Here is a 16,786-nt window from a genome sequence, read left to right on the forward strand (position 1 = left end):
GCTTCGCGGCTTGGCTGTACCTCGGACCCTTGGATGGACCGAGGCCGGTTGGAGGCCGAGCCGGAGCTGAGACGCGGGCTGGGGCTCAGGCCGAGCCCCACTCACGCGGATCCCCAGACGGATCACGCCCAGTCCCACCCCTTTCTCCAGCTAGGCCACGCCCCCCACATTTTCCAGGCGTCTCCCAGGCCAGGTCCTCGAGTCCTACCGCAGCGGGGGAGGTCGCAGAACTCTCGCTCCACTTGCGGGTCTGTGGTATAGCACCAAGGCCGCTCCGAGCCGTCCGGATTCCGGCAATAGTTGTCGTCCAGGTGTTTGTCAAGGAACCTGGGGGCGGTAGCGGGGCGTGTACAAGACCCTGGCACTCAGTCCCGGACCTACTGCCTTATGTCGGGCCCCGCCCCCTTCCTTAGCTCGGCCGCACTGGCGCCCAGCCCTCCCACGCGTACTTGCCGGGCTCAAAAGGGTGCGGGTGCGGGCGCTGCAGGTCCCAGCGCTGACACTCGCGTCCCGACTCTGTGCGATCCACTGCGCCGCGGTAATCTTCGCCATTGCACCAAAAGCAAGTGGCTGGAGACACAAGGCCAGTGAGTTCGTGGACGGGTGTGGCCATGCTCCTCCCACTCCAGGCTCGACCCGTAGCCTCTTACCCTCCCGGCAGGACTTGATCCCGCAGCTCTGGAAGCGCACGGCAGGGTCTGTCGTGTAACACCACGGACCTCCCGCGTCTCCGTCCGGGTTGCGGCAGAAGTTGTTCTCCAAGCCGTTCCGGAGTGTAGGCAGGTACCTAGGTGCAGGGAGCTGCAATACAGTGCGTGCTGGGGGGGCAGGCGCCCGCCACGCAGGGACGGAGGGGAGGTGTCTGTCTCACCTGTGGTCATTGGGGAACCTGTGGCTCCAGCGCTGGCAGGGTAGGCCACCCGTGGTGATGGCTACGGTGCCCCGGTATTCGACCCCATTGTCCACGATGCAGGTCCGCACATAGTCTGGGAGCAAAAGACCCATGGTCAGCAAAGTCTGAGGCCCCCAGCACCCCCATCCCCAGCACGCCCTTCTCCGCAGCCACTCACCTTTCTTTTGGAAGAGATCGCAGCGCCCTGAACGCTGCAGCTGAGTGTGCGGTGAATTCTGGGTCCATGGCAGCAACTGGCAACCATGGCTGCTCACGTTGTAGTGGAAAGCCCTGGGAAGAGGAGGCACAGGGTCCCCCAGCGCCCAGGTTCCCCTGCTCCTGGTCTTATTTAGGTTCTGTCACCACTCACCTGCAGTCCAGTAGGGGCTTGCAACGTCCTGCACACTCCTCGGCATCTGCCACGTCCTCTTGCCAAGGCTCAGGCCTCCTTGCGTGTAGCAGGTGTTGCAGCTCTGCACCCCGGAGCACCTGGAAGTCATTCAAAGGCGAGCGCTGCCCTGCATGGTGGGTATGCATGTCAGTTCACACATATCAGCACATCCACACTTCATTCATTCAGGAGATCAAAGCTACAACAAGGCTCTGGGACAGACTCTGTGGATACATTCAAGGGTCAGACCCCTGTACAGGGTGGGAGAAGCAGTCCCAGACAAGGCAGTGCCCATTTCGTGGGCAAGGCACCAACCAGACTCAGGTCTAAAACATACTCTCTATGAGAGAAGTGGGAGGTGGTGCCTGCCCTCTGGAACTTGTTTCATCTCATCTCTCAGCCGAGAATGCCAAGGCTCAGAGCTGTCATACTACCCAGGCGGAGGCCCAACCCAGGCATTCTAACTCCAAGTCTGGTCTCTCACCAGCATGAGGACATATGCTAGGTAGAGGCTTAGATCAGGCTCATGAAGGATAACTGCCTGCATGTGTGCATGCATATGTGCCATCCCGACACTGCCTTAATGCTACAGCAGATGTCCTAATGCGGGCCTGAAAGGCAGTGTTCATCTGTATTCCTGGGGCCACCAGCTCTATGCAAGAAGCCAAGATCACTCACTCCTCCATGCCCAGTAGAAAAGTGAGCTAGCTCCTGGCTTGAATAGCAGGATGGGCCTGGAGCTGACCCCTTCCTGAAGGCAAATGGGGATCAGTAGGGGTTGGGGGGACACTCACCAAGAGACCCTGAGCACTGCGTCAGAAGAAGCAGGAGTGGGAGCCACCCCATCCTCCTAGTTGGAGGCCGCACTGTGATCCACCACAACCCCATCCGGGAAATTATGCAACCTGTCCCTACAGGATTGGGTGGCTCTGGCTCCACACCCCCACTCCAGGCCTGCTGGGGCCTGGACTGAGACCCAGCGGCAGGAATGAGGGTGGGGCCAGGTCTCAGGCCCCCTGGGTGAGGGACAAGGGCCTTCGCTCTGGCACAGCTATGAGAGGCCTTCCTATGTAGGGAGCAGGTATTGGAAAGGTGTATGGGGGACTCTTGAGGTGCTCTGGGGTGGGGGTGGAGCCCCCTTGCAGCCTGGGCTGCTCTGAAGAGAAGGGCAGTATGGACATGGTTGCTGCCAGAGGCCTGGGTTCCAGCCACTAGGCGGTGATATTAAAACTTTCTGAGCCTCAGTTTCCCCCAGGAAAGTGGGGCATGTTCCCTGCCCCAGCTACAGGGCAGCCTGCCCCTTTTGCTGACTTATCGGCCCCAGTTGGAGGCAGTCCACGCCCCTGAGAGCAGAGTCCAGAGAGGATGCCTTTGACCCACCAGAGGTGCCATCCCAGGGAAGGTGAGCAAGGAAGGGCACGCGTCTGGTCTGAATGGATGTGGGGATAACAGGTAGCAGGGACCCTGACAGGAGAGGCCTTCAGACGTCCTTAGGGGACATCTGGGCCGGGCCTCCAAGTACGGGCAGGAGTTGGGATAGGCGGCCTGGGGCTCCCAGCTAGGACATTGCGTTCCGACAGGGTTGGGCAAAGAGCTCCTCCTGCGCAGGCGGGGTTCGGCGGTCGGGCGGTCGGGCCAGTCAGAGGCCGGGAACAATCTGGCTGGCGGAGACGGAGGCGGAGGCGGAGGCGGAGAGGGCCCCCTGGCGGAGGCCGGTGCGAGCCAATGCGCGTGCGCGGCGGCGCTCAGTTTGACCCCGGACGGGCGCCGTAGCTGAGAGGCTGGGCGGATGTTGTGAGCCTGGACGCGGCTGCCGAGGCTGGGGGTGAGTGAGGGGCGTAAAAAACCCCGCGGCTCCCCTCGCGGCCCGGGCCGGTCCAGTGCGAGAGTACTCGCCGCGCGGGGGTCGCAGCCTGTGATGCAGAGCTCCAGGCTGGAGCTGGCCTGGAGGATCCCCCGGAGCTTGGGGTTGGGCGGAGGCGACTTGGGGGAGACATGCGCTGCCCTCCGCGTCCTTGGGCTCCGAGGTGGGGTCGGTTCTGCTCCGAGCCCGGATCTCTCGGTGGGGCTGGGCGGGATCGACGTGGCAGGGAACCCCTGAGCAAAGTCAGGGTCCGCCTCTCACCCGGGTCCTCAGCGCCTGACACAGTGGATATCCGGAAGGTTTGCCCATCACACGAATGACCATGTCTGATCTGCCCTGCACCTGCTCTGGTGTGAGAGGGGCAGCGGTCATGGACGCCCGCGGAGGGCCCGCGGTGGGCGGCAGGGCGGGAGTCACCTTCCGCAGGGACAGGCGTGGTGCAGACTGGGCATGGGCAAGGGTGTGTGGTGGGAGCAGAGGACCTGTTTGGGGTGAGATAAGGGAGAAGGGAGTGCTGTCTAAGCTAGTGCTAGAGGGCCAGGCTCTAGAGGGGCGCTTTCTAACAGAACTTTCTGTGGCGATGGAAGTGTTCCATGTTTTCCGTGCCCGGGACAGCAAACACTTGCCACGTGTGGCCACTGAATCCTTGACATGTGGCTAATATAACTAAGAAATTGACTTTAATATTGTTTTAAACTTTAATTCAAATTTGAGTAGCCACATGTGGCTAGTGGCTACTGTGTTGGACAACACAGCTTTAGACAGTGAGGCTGGCACCAGCAGCTTAGTGCAGCTTCTGAAGCAGCTGTAGCAGCCCCCCGGGTTAGGGATGGACAGTGGTGGGAAGACCTACAGGGTCAGCGATGAGGACTGGGCAAGGGCGGTGCTCCAGAGGGGTTGGAGGCAGTGTGAGTGTGAACAAGAAAACCAGCAGGCCTTCAGATGAGAGAAGGGAAGATTCTCAAACTGGGGAAGGAGGTCCTGGCCTTGGGCGTCAGCGGGACTGCAGCTGAGGTGGCACCAAGCCCTTGGATGGTAGACTACACTCGGGGCAGTGTGGTGTAGGGTTCTCTCTTCTGGATATGACTTAGAAGCAGTGTAGCTTACGACTGAGAAGGATACAGAGGCTCTGCTGCTAAGCCCCTCACTTTGAATACTTTGGTCTGATTTTCCCAGAGTTGGAGCATTTAGTTGGGTTCAGCAAACATATGCCCTGTGCTGAGCACTGAGACACAGTGGGGCCCTGTCACGTGAGGCCCTACCCAACCTTCCTTCCCTGTGCCAGAAGCTGGGAGCCCCTGCTTTTCTCCGTCCTGGGTTGATATGTGTATGAGTGTGCATGCATGTGGCCTCACCTGCTCCCAAGCCTTCCTGCCACCCCAGGACTGAAGTCAGTGTGGGAGCCCTTGGCGGGCTTCCAATAGATAGCCTCTGCCTCTGGCTCAGCCTCCAGGACCACCGGCTGCCCACAAGAGATGAAGGATGGCGTCCAAGGGGGCCGGCATGTCTTTCTCTCGCAAGAGCTATAGGCTGACCTCAGACACTGAGAAATCCAGGGTCACAGGTAAGGACGGGCAGGGCTGGGAGGAGGCACCTTGTGTTGAGGAAAAGAGAAGGAAGAGACAAAGGCGTCAAAGGCCCCGGTCTGGTGAGCCTCAGGCCTCGCTGCACCCCTGTCCCTGTCAGCCAGCTCTTCTCCACCAGCCGCCATGGAGCAGTGCACCCACCATGACTGCCCTCCTGACCCCTGTGGCTGGCTTAGGACCAGGGGCCTCTGGGGCCAGCAGAGGCTGAGAGCTGCACTCACCACATGACCCTTCTTTCCCTTCCGACCTACGGCCCAGGCATCGTGCCCGAAAAGCTGCTGAATGACTACCTGTACCGCATCTTCTCTCCTGACCATGTGTCCACCGTAGCCACCAGCAGGTATGACTGGGTGGGTCACCCTCCTCCCTCTGCGGGACCAGACTGGAGACTGGAGGCTGCACTGTGGGAAAATGGGCCTGGGCTCTGGGTAGGCTGACGTGGGTTCCGTTCTCACTCTGCCACTCCTGGCTGTGAGACCTCCCGCCAGAGAGCCTGCCTTCTGGATACCGCTTTTTCCTCTCCCTGGCAGTGCCAGAACCTTCCTCTGAGGGAGTTGTGGGGCTTAGGGGGGCTGTGCACGTTCAGCGCTCAGTGCAGCACCTCATACCTACTCCACGGTCAGCATCGGTCCCCTGTGTATCTGCTCACACTGGCCCTCCGTAGCCTCTGCCTGAATCTATAAAGCACAGACCCCAGCAGCCTCTTTTCCTTGCAAGCTTAATGCATTTATGTTTAGTCCATATCAAAGTTATAAGGGCACTTTGACAGACACTTAGAAGGAAAAGCACCTGTCGTGGTATTCTAACGTGATAATTTAAGCATGATGTTTTTCTATGTATCTCAACATACGTAGTTTGGATTATGGTGTATACAATTTTTTTTAATCAAAAAATTTTTGTCACCGTCAGTCCTTTAAAAAAAAAGTTTTGTTGAGGAATGATTGACATACAGTAAACCACATATATTTCAAGTGTACAATGCAAAGAGTTTTAGTACAGATAACCTGTGAAACCATCAGTACCAGCAAAATAACGGACATATCCCTCCAAAAGTACATAGATGTTTAAATCCTGTTTTTGTCATCAAACAGTATCTCCTGAATGTTTTTCTGCATTACAAATGTACCCCGGTGGGCATCTTTTCAGGCCAGGGGTCAGCCCTTAGCCATGCCCTGGTTTGGAGGGGCTTTTGTTTTTGTAAACAATGTTGTGAAGATGCCCAGGGATTTTGGAATCATGTGGCTAAAGTGTTTGAACTGCAGTCACTTTTACTAAATTACTTTTTCAAAGAGTTGTGCGAATTCTCCCTCCCTGCGGTGAGGCCTAGCTGTCCCTGTCACTCAGCCCCCTTGCCAGCCTCGGCTGTTCTGTGTCACAGTCTGCTCTCTGGGCAGGCACAGGGGGCAGCGTTATTGCCTGTTCCATTTAAGCGGCTGTGGTGGCCACAGGGTTCCTACTTCTGGAGGGCTGCTGTCCACCTCCACCCCAAGCCTGGTCCTGGCCTGTTCCCAGAGCCATCTGATCCCTATTTCATGTGACACCAGAGATGGTCCTGCTGCTGCTGGTGCTGTGGCTTCCAGGAAGGAGGGCAGGTGGCAGGGCCATCAGTCAGTGGTTGTGTGGATGGAGAACCCTGGGCTGGGATTGGCACAGTCCAGAAAGGGCAGGCGAGTGCTGGGGTTGGCCAGATGGCAGTCCTGCGGGTACTTAGGGAGGCAGAGTCTCAGGCTGCCTGCCTGCAGCTGCTCTTGAGAGCAGGCGTGAGACTAGAGCCGCTCTCCCCAGTGCGGGCCAGGAAGAACTGCTATTGGGGAAGCCTCCGCTATCCCTGGACCTTTGGGATATTCAGAGATGAGGTTGGCTGCAGCCTTCAACATTAATGGCTGAACACCCCACTGTATGGCCACCACCTGGCCTTGGCCTAGGGCTCAGCAGGAGTAGGGAGGAGGCTTCGTGCATCTCCACCTCTTGCAGCTCACAGTAGGGGAGCATGTAGTCCCTGAGCCAGGGTCGAAGCTACCTTGCAAGACAGTCGGTGCTTTGGCCTATCTACCTTCCCATCCAGATCCTGCTCTAGGCAGATGAATGGGGCAGGAGCTGGGATTAGAGGTGGAAGAACAGGTGCCGGCCATCTGTGGGCTGGATCCAGATGGGCATCGGGCCTCTGCTCTGGCTGAACCCTGCTAGTTTCCACCACCCCATTCCCTGCTATTCTTAGCAGCTGAACTCAGGGGCAGAGCTGGCCAAGATTAGACAGAGCCCTTTCTCCTCTGGTTATGTGTGCTTGGAGGATGAGGGGAGCAAGCAGACAGATTTTCCCAGCCCCTTTGGCTGGGGCATGTGGCAGATAGGTGGTCCATGTGCTCTACTGGCCTATACAGGTGGGTACAGGACAGAGCCAGCCAGAAGCTCAGAGGGCTGAGCCCTTCATACTGCCAGGGCATCTCCGATTCAACAAACAGACTTCCCTGGCTGGGTGGTGGAGAGACTAGAAGTCTGCCCCCCAGAGGAGCCACAGGCCTGGGGTCAAGGGCTGGAGTAGCTGTTCTTGGTACTGATTACCTTAGGGACTGGCATTTCTCCCAGTTTTCCTCTCTCAGGCATAATCAACACAGCCACTTTCAAGAGCAGGCAGCTTGTGGGGACATGCGGGGAGCGCGCATCATTCCCTGGAGTCTTCACAGCATCTCTGACGTACAGCTACTGTTCCTTTCTGCAGATGAGGGAATTAAGGCTCAGAGAGGTCCCTCCTATTTTAACAGTCCTGAGGTGCACTAGATTAGACTAGTTCTTATTTTTAGTGTAGCATATAATCTAGTCTTCTGACCTCCAGCGTGCTAGAATCTAGGACTAGACACAACCCTTTCTCTGGAGCCTCAGCAGCCAAAGCTCGGGAAAGGGAGTAGGAGAGGGGTTTTGTGTCATCTGGCTGGTTTGAAGGACTTTTGGGCCCCTCGCAGCGTCTCGCTCTCCCCAGGACCCCCCTGAACTTCCAGAACCTCCCAGAGCATCTGGACCAGCTGTTACAGGTGGACAACGAGGATGAGGAGAGTGAGGGTATGTAGCAGCTTCTGAAATGGGATTGGGGGGCCCTGGGGACTCCCTGGTAAGCTCAGTGCGTTCTGTATTCTGTCACACCTGTGCCTTGCTCAACCCTACACCCACCTCTCCTCTCTTCAGGGCAGGTTGAAGGGCGGCTCGGCCCATCCACTGTGGTCCTGGACCACACAGGTGGCTTCGAGGGGCTTCTTCTGGTGGATGATGACCTCCTGGGGGTGAGTGAGGGCAAGGCACGGGGCCCCAGTTCAGGGCCCTCCTAACACAGCCCCGAGTTCCTCCTCGTGTAGCCCTGGTGTCTACCTTCCTTGATGGGTCACAGCCACAAACCCCTGCTGATGTGGCCCTGAAACCCCCCTGATGTAGCCCTGAAATCCTCTTGGTGGGACCCCAGCCCCAAGCTCTTCCCAACATAGCCATGAACCCCTTCCCATCATGCTCCTGACCCAGAGTCCCTGCTGCCACAGGCCTAGGCCCTCCTATCCTGTCCAGGCATGGGTGGTGTTGGCCGTGACGGGCACACACCACCAAGGCGAGCTGAGTGGGGAGTGGGGCCCCACTTGGTGAGGCCCTCTGTGTGCCCGGGAAGAGGTTCACCACCCCTGCTCTCCACTCAGGTGATTGGACACAGTAACTTTGGTACTATCCGCTCTACCACGTGCGTGTACAAAGGTGAGGCCGTGCTCTGCTGCGGCCCAGGGAGTGGGGGGAGGTTCAAGGACCCAGGCCTGATGGCGGAGGCCATCTTCGTTTACCTGCTGGGCCTGACTTGGCTTTTCCCAGGGAAATGGGTCTACGAGGTGCTCATCTCCTCCCAGGGGCTCATGCAGATCGGCTGGTGCACCATCAACTGCCGCTTCAATCAGGAGGTTCGTGTGGGAGGGGAGCGGCCCTCCCAGGGAGACCTGCTGCTGCAGCCCCCAGACTACAGAGGGTCTGCCCAAGACCCTCACCCGACTGCCCTCTGGCAGTGTCCTGCCCCACCCCAGGACCACCCAGCCCCCAAAAACAGCCCTCAGCCCTTCCATCAGAGCATCAGCCCCCTTCTCTGGAGCCATGTGGGTCTGAGGTTGGTGGCTGGTGGGCTCTGCCCTGGCCCCTGCCCACCTCCCCTAGGCCTCACGGACCTTCCTCCCCAGGAGGGAGTTGGAGACACACACAACTCCTATGCCTACGATGGCAACCGGGTGCGCAAGTGGAATGTGACCACGACGAATTACGGCAAGGTGAGAGCCAGGCCCACCTGCCCCGTGTCCTTCCCCTCAGCTTGGCAGAAGCCACTGGGCACCCGTGAGGGACTCTAGGGCACCAGGGAAGGGACAGGGACTCCGGTCCTCTGTCCTCACGGCCAGTCTCCCCTGAGTGGTAGTGGAGACACAGCCCAGGGGGCAGAGTGGGCAGGCTGCTGGGCTTCTATGCACATGTAAGGTCTCCTCCTCTGGCAGGCGTGGGCAGCGGGGGACATCGTGAGCTGCCTGATCGACCTGGACGATGGCACTCTGTCCTTCTCCCTGTGAGTCTCCTGCCTCTCTCCATAGACCTAGCCTTGACCTCCCCAGGCTGCTCTCAGTTTCCCAGCCCCTGTGAGGGGTAGCCTGAGGGTGGACAGCCCCAACAGAGGCCTGCTCACTGGCCTGTTTCAGCCACATCCTTCTTAGCACTGGCTCACAGGTCCTCTCTTCTGCTCCAGGAATGGTGTGTCACTGGGCACTGCCTTTGAGGACTTATCCAGGGGCCCAGGCATGGCCTACTTCCCAGCCATCAGCCTCTCCTTCAAGGAGTCCGTGGCCTTCAACTTCGGCAGCCGTCCTCTCCGATATCCTTTTGGGAAGAAGGCCGTGGGGCTGCTTGGAAAGTCTTGGGGAAGCTGAGAGGGGGGCTTCCTGCCTCAGGAGCTCTGTGGGCTGGCGGTGGGCCCAGGCTGCATGAGGAGTAAGCAGGATACGGCTTCAGTGGGTGCCAAGGACAATAGCTCTTGTACAACCTTGTCGGGTGGTACTGTTATCGTCCCCGCTGAACAGGTGAAAAGCACGAAGTGGCAAAAGAAGTGTCACCCCACGGAGAGTGAGTGGGAGAGTGTGATGCAAAGCAGGCCGTCTGACCACACGGCCCTGCGCTGGGGCCAGGGCCCCTCCTCAGGGGTCTCAGTGGGGAGGGGCAACGGTGTCCGAGCCACAGATCCAGTGGTGCTGGCTTAACTCTGCGACACCTACCCAGTGGCGGGCTACCGGCCCCTGCAGGATCCGCCGCGTGCCGACCTGGTGCGGGCACAGAAGTTGCTGGGCTGCTTCCGGGCAGTGCTCAGGGTGGAGCTGGATGCCGTGGTGAGCCGGGGTCTGTCCCGGGGGAGCTGAGGGCCTTCCGCCGCCCTCCGGCCCTCACAGGCCTCTCTCCTCCCCAACACAGGAAGGGCGGCTGGTGGACAAAGAGAGCTCCGAGTGGCAGTTGCAGGGCCAGCCCACTGTCCTCCTGACGCTGGCCCACATCTTCCATCGCTTCGCACCGCTCCTGGTGAGGGGACATTGGGAGGGGAGGAGGCAGGCGCTGTAGACGTGCCTGTGCAGGAGGCTGGGATGCCGGGGCCCCATGTGACAGAGCCCTCAGACCTCACAGCCACAAACTGTGGATGTCATCCAGCAAAGGAGGAGACGCTTCCCTCTGAGGGTCTCAGGGGATGTCCTAGAAAGAAGATTGAGGGATAACGACCTCACAGGCCAAGGGGACTGCATGTGCAAAGCCCCAGAGGGGCAGTGGCCCTCGTGTCTCAGTCAGACCCCAGAAGGGTTCATCTGTGTCTTGGGGTTGCCTGTGGCTTTGGCCACGTGCCAGGGGTGTCCTGCGTGGGGTGGAAGGCTCCCTCCTCACTAGTGCCCGCCCTTGGTGCAGCGCAAGGTGTACCTGGTGGAGGCCGTGCTCATGAGCTTCCTGCTGGGTGCCGTGGAGGCGGGCACCCCCGTGCAGGCGCAGTCCGTGGTGCGCCAGGTGCTGGACCTACTGTGGCTCTTCATGGAGGTGAGGCTCCTGACCTCAGGGCTCAGGCCGGATTGCCAGGCCCCACTGAGGAGGGGGCTCTTGGGAACGGCCGTCCTGGAGCCTGCCCCCAGCCCAGCAGCTGTGCCGCCTGGCATCTCTCCCCCAGGACTACGAGGTACACGATTGCCTCAAGCAGTTGATGATGTCCTTGCTGCGGCTGTACCGGTTCTCGCCCATCGTCCCAGACCTGAGCCTGCAGGTGGGCACTCCTGCTGCTGCCCCGAGCCCCCCGGGCCTCACCCGCCCACTCTGAGCACCCCCTCCCCACAGATCCACTACCTGCGACTTACCATCGCCATCCTGAGGCACGAGAAGTCCCGCAAGTTTCTGCTTAGCAACGTCCTGTATCCTCCCCTTACAACCAGGCAGGCCAGACGTGTGGTGCCCTCTGGGGTCAGCAGAGGCCAAGGAGGGCCATGTGCCTGTGGCCAGGAGTCCCCAGGGAGGCTCAGGAAGACCAGAGCCACTTAGTATGTGAGTCCTTCTTCCACGACGAGCCCTCCCAGCACCTTCTCTACAGAGCAGGGAGGATAGGGCAAAGGTCCAGGCGGGCTGGCCAGCATGAGCTGGGATCTCCAGATGGTTGCAGACTCACTGGCTGCGTGGAGGTGGCGGGCACCACCAGGGCCTGCCCCTTCAGCTGAAGCACTGCACTTCTAATCTGCGTCCCCTGCGAGGCGGGGCTCCTATAGGACCCAGGAGCCAGCTCTCCCTGCTTTCCACAGATGTCGAGGAGGCATGAATTGAGGAGGGAGAGTGGAGCTCCGGGCCCCTGGCTGGGAAGCCAGAGCTGCTGGCTGTCTCCTCTCTCTGGGGTCTTCAGCCTCTAGGAGGCAGAAACAAAGCTGAGAGATGGAGAGGTCCCCAGGCCCACTTTCCAGCCTGTCCACAGTCATCTGTCCCTGTGACCAGCCTTTACCGTGCCCCTGTTGGAGATCAGGCTTGGTGGGCTTGACAGCTGCAGGTCTCAGGGCTTGTGGTAGGTTGGGGAGATGGGCAGAGCAGCGGAGGCACGTGAGGAGTGGGAGCACTGCGGTGGGCGAGTTTGGGCAGGGCTTCCCGTGAGACTCCGGGGGTGGACGTGGCACCCTTCTGTGAGCAGAGCTCTGCCTTGACAAGTGCCAGCTTCGACGTGCTCCGGTCCGCCGTCTTCTTTTACATCAAGAGCCCGCTGCGTGTGGAGGAGGCTGGCCTGCAGGAGCTCATCCCCACCACCTGGTGGCCGCACTCGGGCAGGGAGGTGGGTGGACCCAGAGGGGTGGCCGGGTCAGTGAGGGCCCGCCCAGGGTATGTGAGCCCCCACACAGCAGAGAGGCCCCTTCCTCAGCCTCGGCCCTGCGCTGGGGGTGGCAGGTGGGGTCAGTCCTGGATGAGCCCCGCTGCCTTTCCTCCCTGCCCCTGCCCAGGGCAAAGACAGTAAGGAGGCGAAGGACGAGACTGCGGAGCAGCGGCAGCGGCGGCGTGCCTACGAGCGGGGCTGCCAAAGGCTGAAGAAGCGCATCGAAGGTCAGGTGCTGGGGACCGGAGGGTGTGTGCACGTGTGTCCTTGGGGGCGCTAGGTAGTGACCATGCCCAGGCTGGGCTCGGGGATCTGTGGCGGTGGAGCCCCATCCAAACCTGGTCCCCTGCCCTGTCCCTGGGAGCCTTGAGGGCAAGGCCCTGCTGAGGGCTCAGTGTGGTGTTTCCCACCCCACCCCCAGTGGTGGAAGAGCTGCAGGTCCAGATCCTGAAGCTGCTGCTGAACAATAAAGATGACAATGGGGTGAGTGGCTCCCAGACCCTGTGCGGGTCCTCGGTAGGGAGCGGGGCTGGCTGGCTCAGGTCCCCGCAGCAGGGTTCAGGCTCAGGCACGGGCCCGAGCTAGTCCAGTCTGGGCCAGCATCCTCAGCTCATCACAGCTCCATTTCTCCTTCCCCTGAAGGGTGAAGCTTCTAGGTACATCTTCCTGACCAAGTTCCGAAAGTTTCTGCAGGAGAATGCCAGCGGCCGAGGGGTAGGTGTCCACGAGGCCAGCCTGCCATGGGCCCCGGGCTGCGTTTCAGGGTCTGCACCTCGGGCTTCTGGCGCCTCTCAGCCTGCCTCATCCCTGCCCAGCCCTGCTCCTCTGCTGCCCTGCTTTCCTTCCCAGCCCCGGGTCCTGGGGCGGGGCCTTGGATGAGATGCATGCCTTACGCCCTGTGCCCACAGAACATGCCCATGCTCTGCCCCCCTGAGTACATGGTCTGCTTCTTGCACCGGCTGATCTCTGCCCTGCGCTGCTGCTGGGATGAGTACAAGGGTGCGAACCCCCACGCCTCCTTCAGTGAGGGTGAGTGAGGCCAGGGCATGGGCAGGACCAGGCACAGGGCAGGCCCTAGCATTGATGTGGGGTGCTAGGCTGAGGGTGAGGGTGGGGGTAGCTGTCCGAGGCCTCCTGCCCGGTTGAGTCCTACCCCACCGACGGGCAGCGTCTCCCTGGGGGCAGCAGGAGCCGTGCGCTCTGGGACTGCTGAGCCCATGTTTGCACTGTCCCAGCCCCAGAGGCTCTTTTCGTTGCTCCCAGCCCGTCCGGCCCTCTGTGCAGTCCTTCGTAGGGGACACTGTGGGTGGGATCTGAGGCGCTGGGGCCCTATATTTGTGTGGGACAGAGTCTTCTAGGGTCAGGTGGAGCCTTATGTGCCCTGGATGGGGAAACACTCCACAGGACTGAGCTGGGACCCTCTCATTGTCCCCTGAGTGACTCACAGCCAAGAAGGGCCCCTCCACCCCCAGTTGTGCAGTTCCTGGAGCTGATCTGAAATTATGGAGGTGGGGGATGATAGGAGAGGCCACACCGTATGCCCGGGTGGGTAGGTGGCCAAGGCCAGGGGTCCCCTCTGTGCTAGGTCAGAATAGAGGGGTGGCCTCTGGGAAGGTCTTTCTACCGAGCTCTGACTGCTGGTCTGACCTCCCAACGCCCCCTAGAGGCCTACATCCCACCCCAGATCTTCTATAATGGCAAGGTGGACTACTTTGACCTGCAGCGCCTTGGAGGCCTCCTCTCACACCTTCGGAAGACCCTCAAAGGTGTGTGCAGACCTGCGGGCAATGAGCAAGTCAGGGCTGGGTGGAGGGTGGGCCCTGAGCCAGCTCTGCCGTGAGTGCTGTGCTGTCCTTGGCCCACCAGAGGGCGCCCAAGTATAGACCTATTCGGGCAGTGAGATGCTGATCTGCTCACTCTGCCTCTGGTTTGGGGTCCAGCTACCCCTTTCCTCAAGCACCCACCCCAGGGGACGTCTGGGAGCCTTATAATAAAATGGGGGCGGGTGTGCTGACATAGGGGGAACCACAGGATCCTGGAGAGGTCACTGGGGTGGGAGGGGATGTGCGTAGTTACTGCCTGAGCTGCTTTTAAGGAAGAACACAAGTGTCTCCAGTCCCAAGGGCTGAGAGCACAGCGCCAGCAAAGGCAGGGACGCTGGGAACGGCCCAGCGTGGCCTGGGGACAGAAAACAGGCAGCGTGCTGGAGAGGAAACGCAAAGCAAGGAGCCATGGGAAATGAGCCCCAGGAGTCTCAAGGGCAGGGTCTGAGGGCGCTGTGGGCTAGAAGGCAGTGTAGACTCATTCCAGGGCAGGGCAGTGAGGCTTGAGATCCGTGTTGTAAGACGCCCCCTCTGGCTGTTGCCTTGTTTAGAATGGGGTGAGAGGGCCAAGAAAGAGGGTAGCCAGTTGTCCAGGCAACATGAGAGGTAGGGAGAGGTCAAGGGTGAAGGGGAGGAGTCAGCGATGACCCCAGGCTTCTCTCCAGAGGCTGAGAAGATGGGGCACCATCAGGGAGAGGGGCTGCAGGAGGAGGCTGGGATGACAAGTCTGTTTGAGGTGCCCAGGGACACAACCAGGACCGAGGCCTGGTCTAGAGACAGAGATGGTGGGGTCAGCTGTCAGCGTAGAGATGGACCCCCTGGGGAGTGTGCACAGTGAGGCCAGCAGAGCCTCGGCAGCTTTGGGTCTCCTTTTGTTTATAGGGCAGGACGAGGAAGGAAGTGATGGAGCAGCCCGAGAAGTGGGTGGGGAGAGGGCAGGAGAGCGGGAGGTCCTGGGACACAAAGACGGAGGGACAAGGGGAGTGTGATGGGGTTGCCTCTTGCTGCCAGATCCCTGCATGACACAGGGCCCTGGGATGCACAGCGAAGGCTGTTGGACTAAGCAGAGGGGCGAGGTGCGGGCGCAGTGGTAAATGGGGCCCTGCGAGACCTTCTGCCATGCTTTCCAGACGACCTCGCCTCCAAGACCAACATCCTGATCGACCCACTGGAACTCCAGGCGACCACCATGGATGACCTGGACGAAGATGAGGAGCCAGCCCCGGCTGCGGCCCAGGTGCCGCGGTAGGGGCAGGCTGGGGGCTTCATGTTAGGCTGTCCCTCTCTCAAACGGGCAGGGGTGTCACCCAGGGCCATCTCCCCCTCCATGCAGGCAAGGAGCTTCCCGCCAGGCAGGTGCCCTTATTGTGGGTGGAGGCACAAAGCTTCCCTTCCCATTCCCCAGCCCCATGAATCAAGGGAGCCCCGAGTGGGCCCGAGTCCTGGGGAGCTGAGTGGCGTCTGGCCTCCTCTCTCCACCACAGCGCCCCACGCAGGCCCTGGCCATTGGGGGTGCGCTGCCCCTGCCCCGGCCCGGCTGGCTCAGCTCTCCAACCCTGGGCCGAGCCAACCGCTTCCTCAGCACAGCAGCTGTGAGCCTGATGACCCCGCGGCGGCCTCTGAGCACCTCGGAGAAAGTGAAAGTGCGCACGCTGAGCGCAGAGCAGCGGACCCGGGAGGACAGTAGGTGTCGGGCAGGGCCGACGCGGTGTCGAAGTTTCTGTTGAGTACAACTCCCCGCCCTGGGCAGAGCCAGGACGTGCCTCCACTCTCTCCCTGTCCTGTAGCCTGGCAGCCTCTCAAGGGCATGGGAAATGCACTCTGAGGGCAGGAAATTGATTCCACAGAAATAGGTCCTGGAGCTGCAGGACGTTGCCTGCCCCTCCCCCGTGTTCTCCCTGCCGGTCCCTGGGGGGGCCCAGGGGAAAGGGCTTCCTCCTCCTGCTGTGAGGCCCATCCTGGCTCAGCAGGCGGAGGAGAGAACTAGACTGGTCTCTGACCTTGCCCTTGCCCTTCCCTCACTCCCTAGTTGAGGGCAGCCACTGGAACGAGGGCCTGCTGCTGGGGCGGCCCCCTGAGGAGCCCGAGCAGCCCCTCACCGAGAACTCGCTGCTGGAAGTCCTCGACGGTGCGGTGATGATGTACAACCTCAGCGTTCACCAGCAGCTGGGCAAGGTCTCGAGCCGCTGAACCAGGCGCATGTCGTGTGGTTCTGCCTGTTTGGGTGCTGTGCTGTGTGCACCCACAAACGCACCTGGCTCTACGGGTTGCCTGGGCATGACTGGGCACGTGCGCGTGTGCCACAGTGACACTGGTTCCTTGTCAGTGCTTAGGCCTGACCTGCTTGACTTTGAGGGGAGGGGGCCGTTTTGGCCTAAGGTTGGGAGTTTGGCAGGGCTGAGGTCTGGGCTGGGTCTGGAAAAACCTGGGTAAGGCGCCCGAAGGTCACCGTGGACATGCCGTTTCCCTTGCTCTAGATGGTGGGTGTGTCCGACGATGTCAATGAGTATGCAATGGCTCTGAGGGACACAGAGGACAAGCTCCGCCGGTGCCCCAAACGGGTAAGGCCTGCACAGGTGGGTGGGTCTTTGGGAGGGCGGACGTGGCAGAGGGGCAGCTTACCCAGGTCCCCAGGTCAGTCCACAGAGGAAATCTGGCCCGGCCTAACCCTGCCCCTGCCCACCGCCCCAGCAGTTTTCCTTGCCCCACGCCCCCATACCACGTCAGTGAGAGGCGGGGCTGGTACCAGGGCTGGGTGCAGCCAGAGCCCTATCGACCAGCCGAAGCCTGTGCCAAGGTGCCCCCACCCCGGCCTGCTAAGTGCTGATGCATACCCACGCTCATCAATTATGGATTTGACC

The 16,786-nt window shown here is 60.6% G+C and overlaps 2 protein-coding genes across 4 annotated transcripts in view; one reads left to right on the forward strand and one right to left on the reverse strand.

Moving 5' to 3' along the window:
- The window catches only part of MST1 (macrophage stimulating 1), a 5,384-nt gene extending 2,515 nt beyond the window's left edge, over window positions 1-2,869 (reverse strand). The window contains exons 1-8 of the mRNA XM_025044843.1: window positions 2,078-2,869; window positions 1,263-1,410; window positions 1,071-1,183; window positions 872-986; window positions 651-787; window positions 450-570; window positions 209-327; window positions 1-28 (exon numbers count right to left, since the gene is read on the reverse strand). Coding sequence (XP_024900611.1) covers window positions 1-28; window positions 209-327; window positions 450-570; window positions 651-787; window positions 872-986; window positions 1,071-1,183; window positions 1,263-1,410; window positions 2,078-2,171 — 875 coding nt within the window. The 5' untranslated portion in view covers window positions 2,172-2,869. The remainder of the gene's footprint in view (window positions 29-208; window positions 328-449; window positions 571-650; window positions 788-871; window positions 987-1,070; window positions 1,184-1,262; window positions 1,411-2,077) is intronic.
- Window positions 2,870-2,966: 97 nt separating this feature from the next.
- Window positions 2,967-16,786, forward strand: part of RNF123 (ring finger protein 123) — a 27,361-nt gene continuing 13,541 nt past the window's right edge. Inside the window, exons 1-25 of one of the 3 annotated variants that reach the window (XM_015587177.2) lie at window positions 2,967-3,108; window positions 4,594-4,711; window positions 4,992-5,073; window positions 7,711-7,790; window positions 7,914-8,008; window positions 8,408-8,462; window positions 8,574-8,659; window positions 8,930-9,016; window positions 9,236-9,303; window positions 9,481-9,606; window positions 10,000-10,114; window positions 10,197-10,301; window positions 10,677-10,802; window positions 10,930-11,022; window positions 11,094-11,167; window positions 11,949-12,063; window positions 12,230-12,329; window positions 12,524-12,585; window positions 12,745-12,816; window positions 13,011-13,131; window positions 13,767-13,868; window positions 15,056-15,162; window positions 15,410-15,608; window positions 15,955-16,100; window positions 16,403-16,486. In XM_015587177.2, the coding sequence (XP_015442663.1) occupies window positions 4,630-4,711; window positions 4,992-5,073; window positions 7,711-7,790; window positions 7,914-8,008; window positions 8,408-8,462; window positions 8,574-8,659; window positions 8,930-9,016; window positions 9,236-9,303; window positions 9,481-9,606; window positions 10,000-10,114; window positions 10,197-10,301; window positions 10,677-10,802; window positions 10,930-11,022; window positions 11,094-11,167; window positions 11,949-12,063; window positions 12,230-12,329; window positions 12,524-12,585; window positions 12,745-12,816; window positions 13,011-13,131; window positions 13,767-13,868; window positions 15,056-15,162; window positions 15,410-15,608; window positions 15,955-16,100; window positions 16,403-16,486 (2,382 nt within the window). In that variant the 5' untranslated portion in view covers window positions 2,967-3,108; window positions 4,594-4,629. Of the gene's footprint in view, window positions 3,109-3,135; window positions 3,311-4,593; window positions 4,712-4,991; window positions 5,074-7,710; window positions 7,791-7,913; window positions 8,009-8,407; window positions 8,463-8,573; window positions 8,660-8,929; window positions 9,017-9,235; window positions 9,304-9,480; window positions 9,607-9,999; window positions 10,115-10,196; window positions 10,302-10,676; window positions 10,803-10,929; window positions 11,023-11,093; window positions 11,168-11,948; window positions 12,064-12,229; window positions 12,330-12,523; window positions 12,586-12,744; window positions 12,817-13,010; window positions 13,132-13,766; window positions 13,869-15,055; window positions 15,163-15,409; window positions 15,609-15,954; window positions 16,101-16,402; window positions 16,487-16,786 lie in introns of those variants that run through there. The other 2 variants (XM_006909103.3, XM_015587178.2) reach the window with 2 other exon arrangements.

This window comes from Pteropus alecto, unplaced genomic scaffold (assembly GCF_000325575.1).
Source record: "Pteropus alecto unplaced genomic scaffold, ASM32557v1 scaffold53, whole genome shotgun sequence".
NCBI lineage: Eukaryota > Metazoa > Chordata > Mammalia > Chiroptera > Pteropodidae > Pteropus > Pteropus alecto.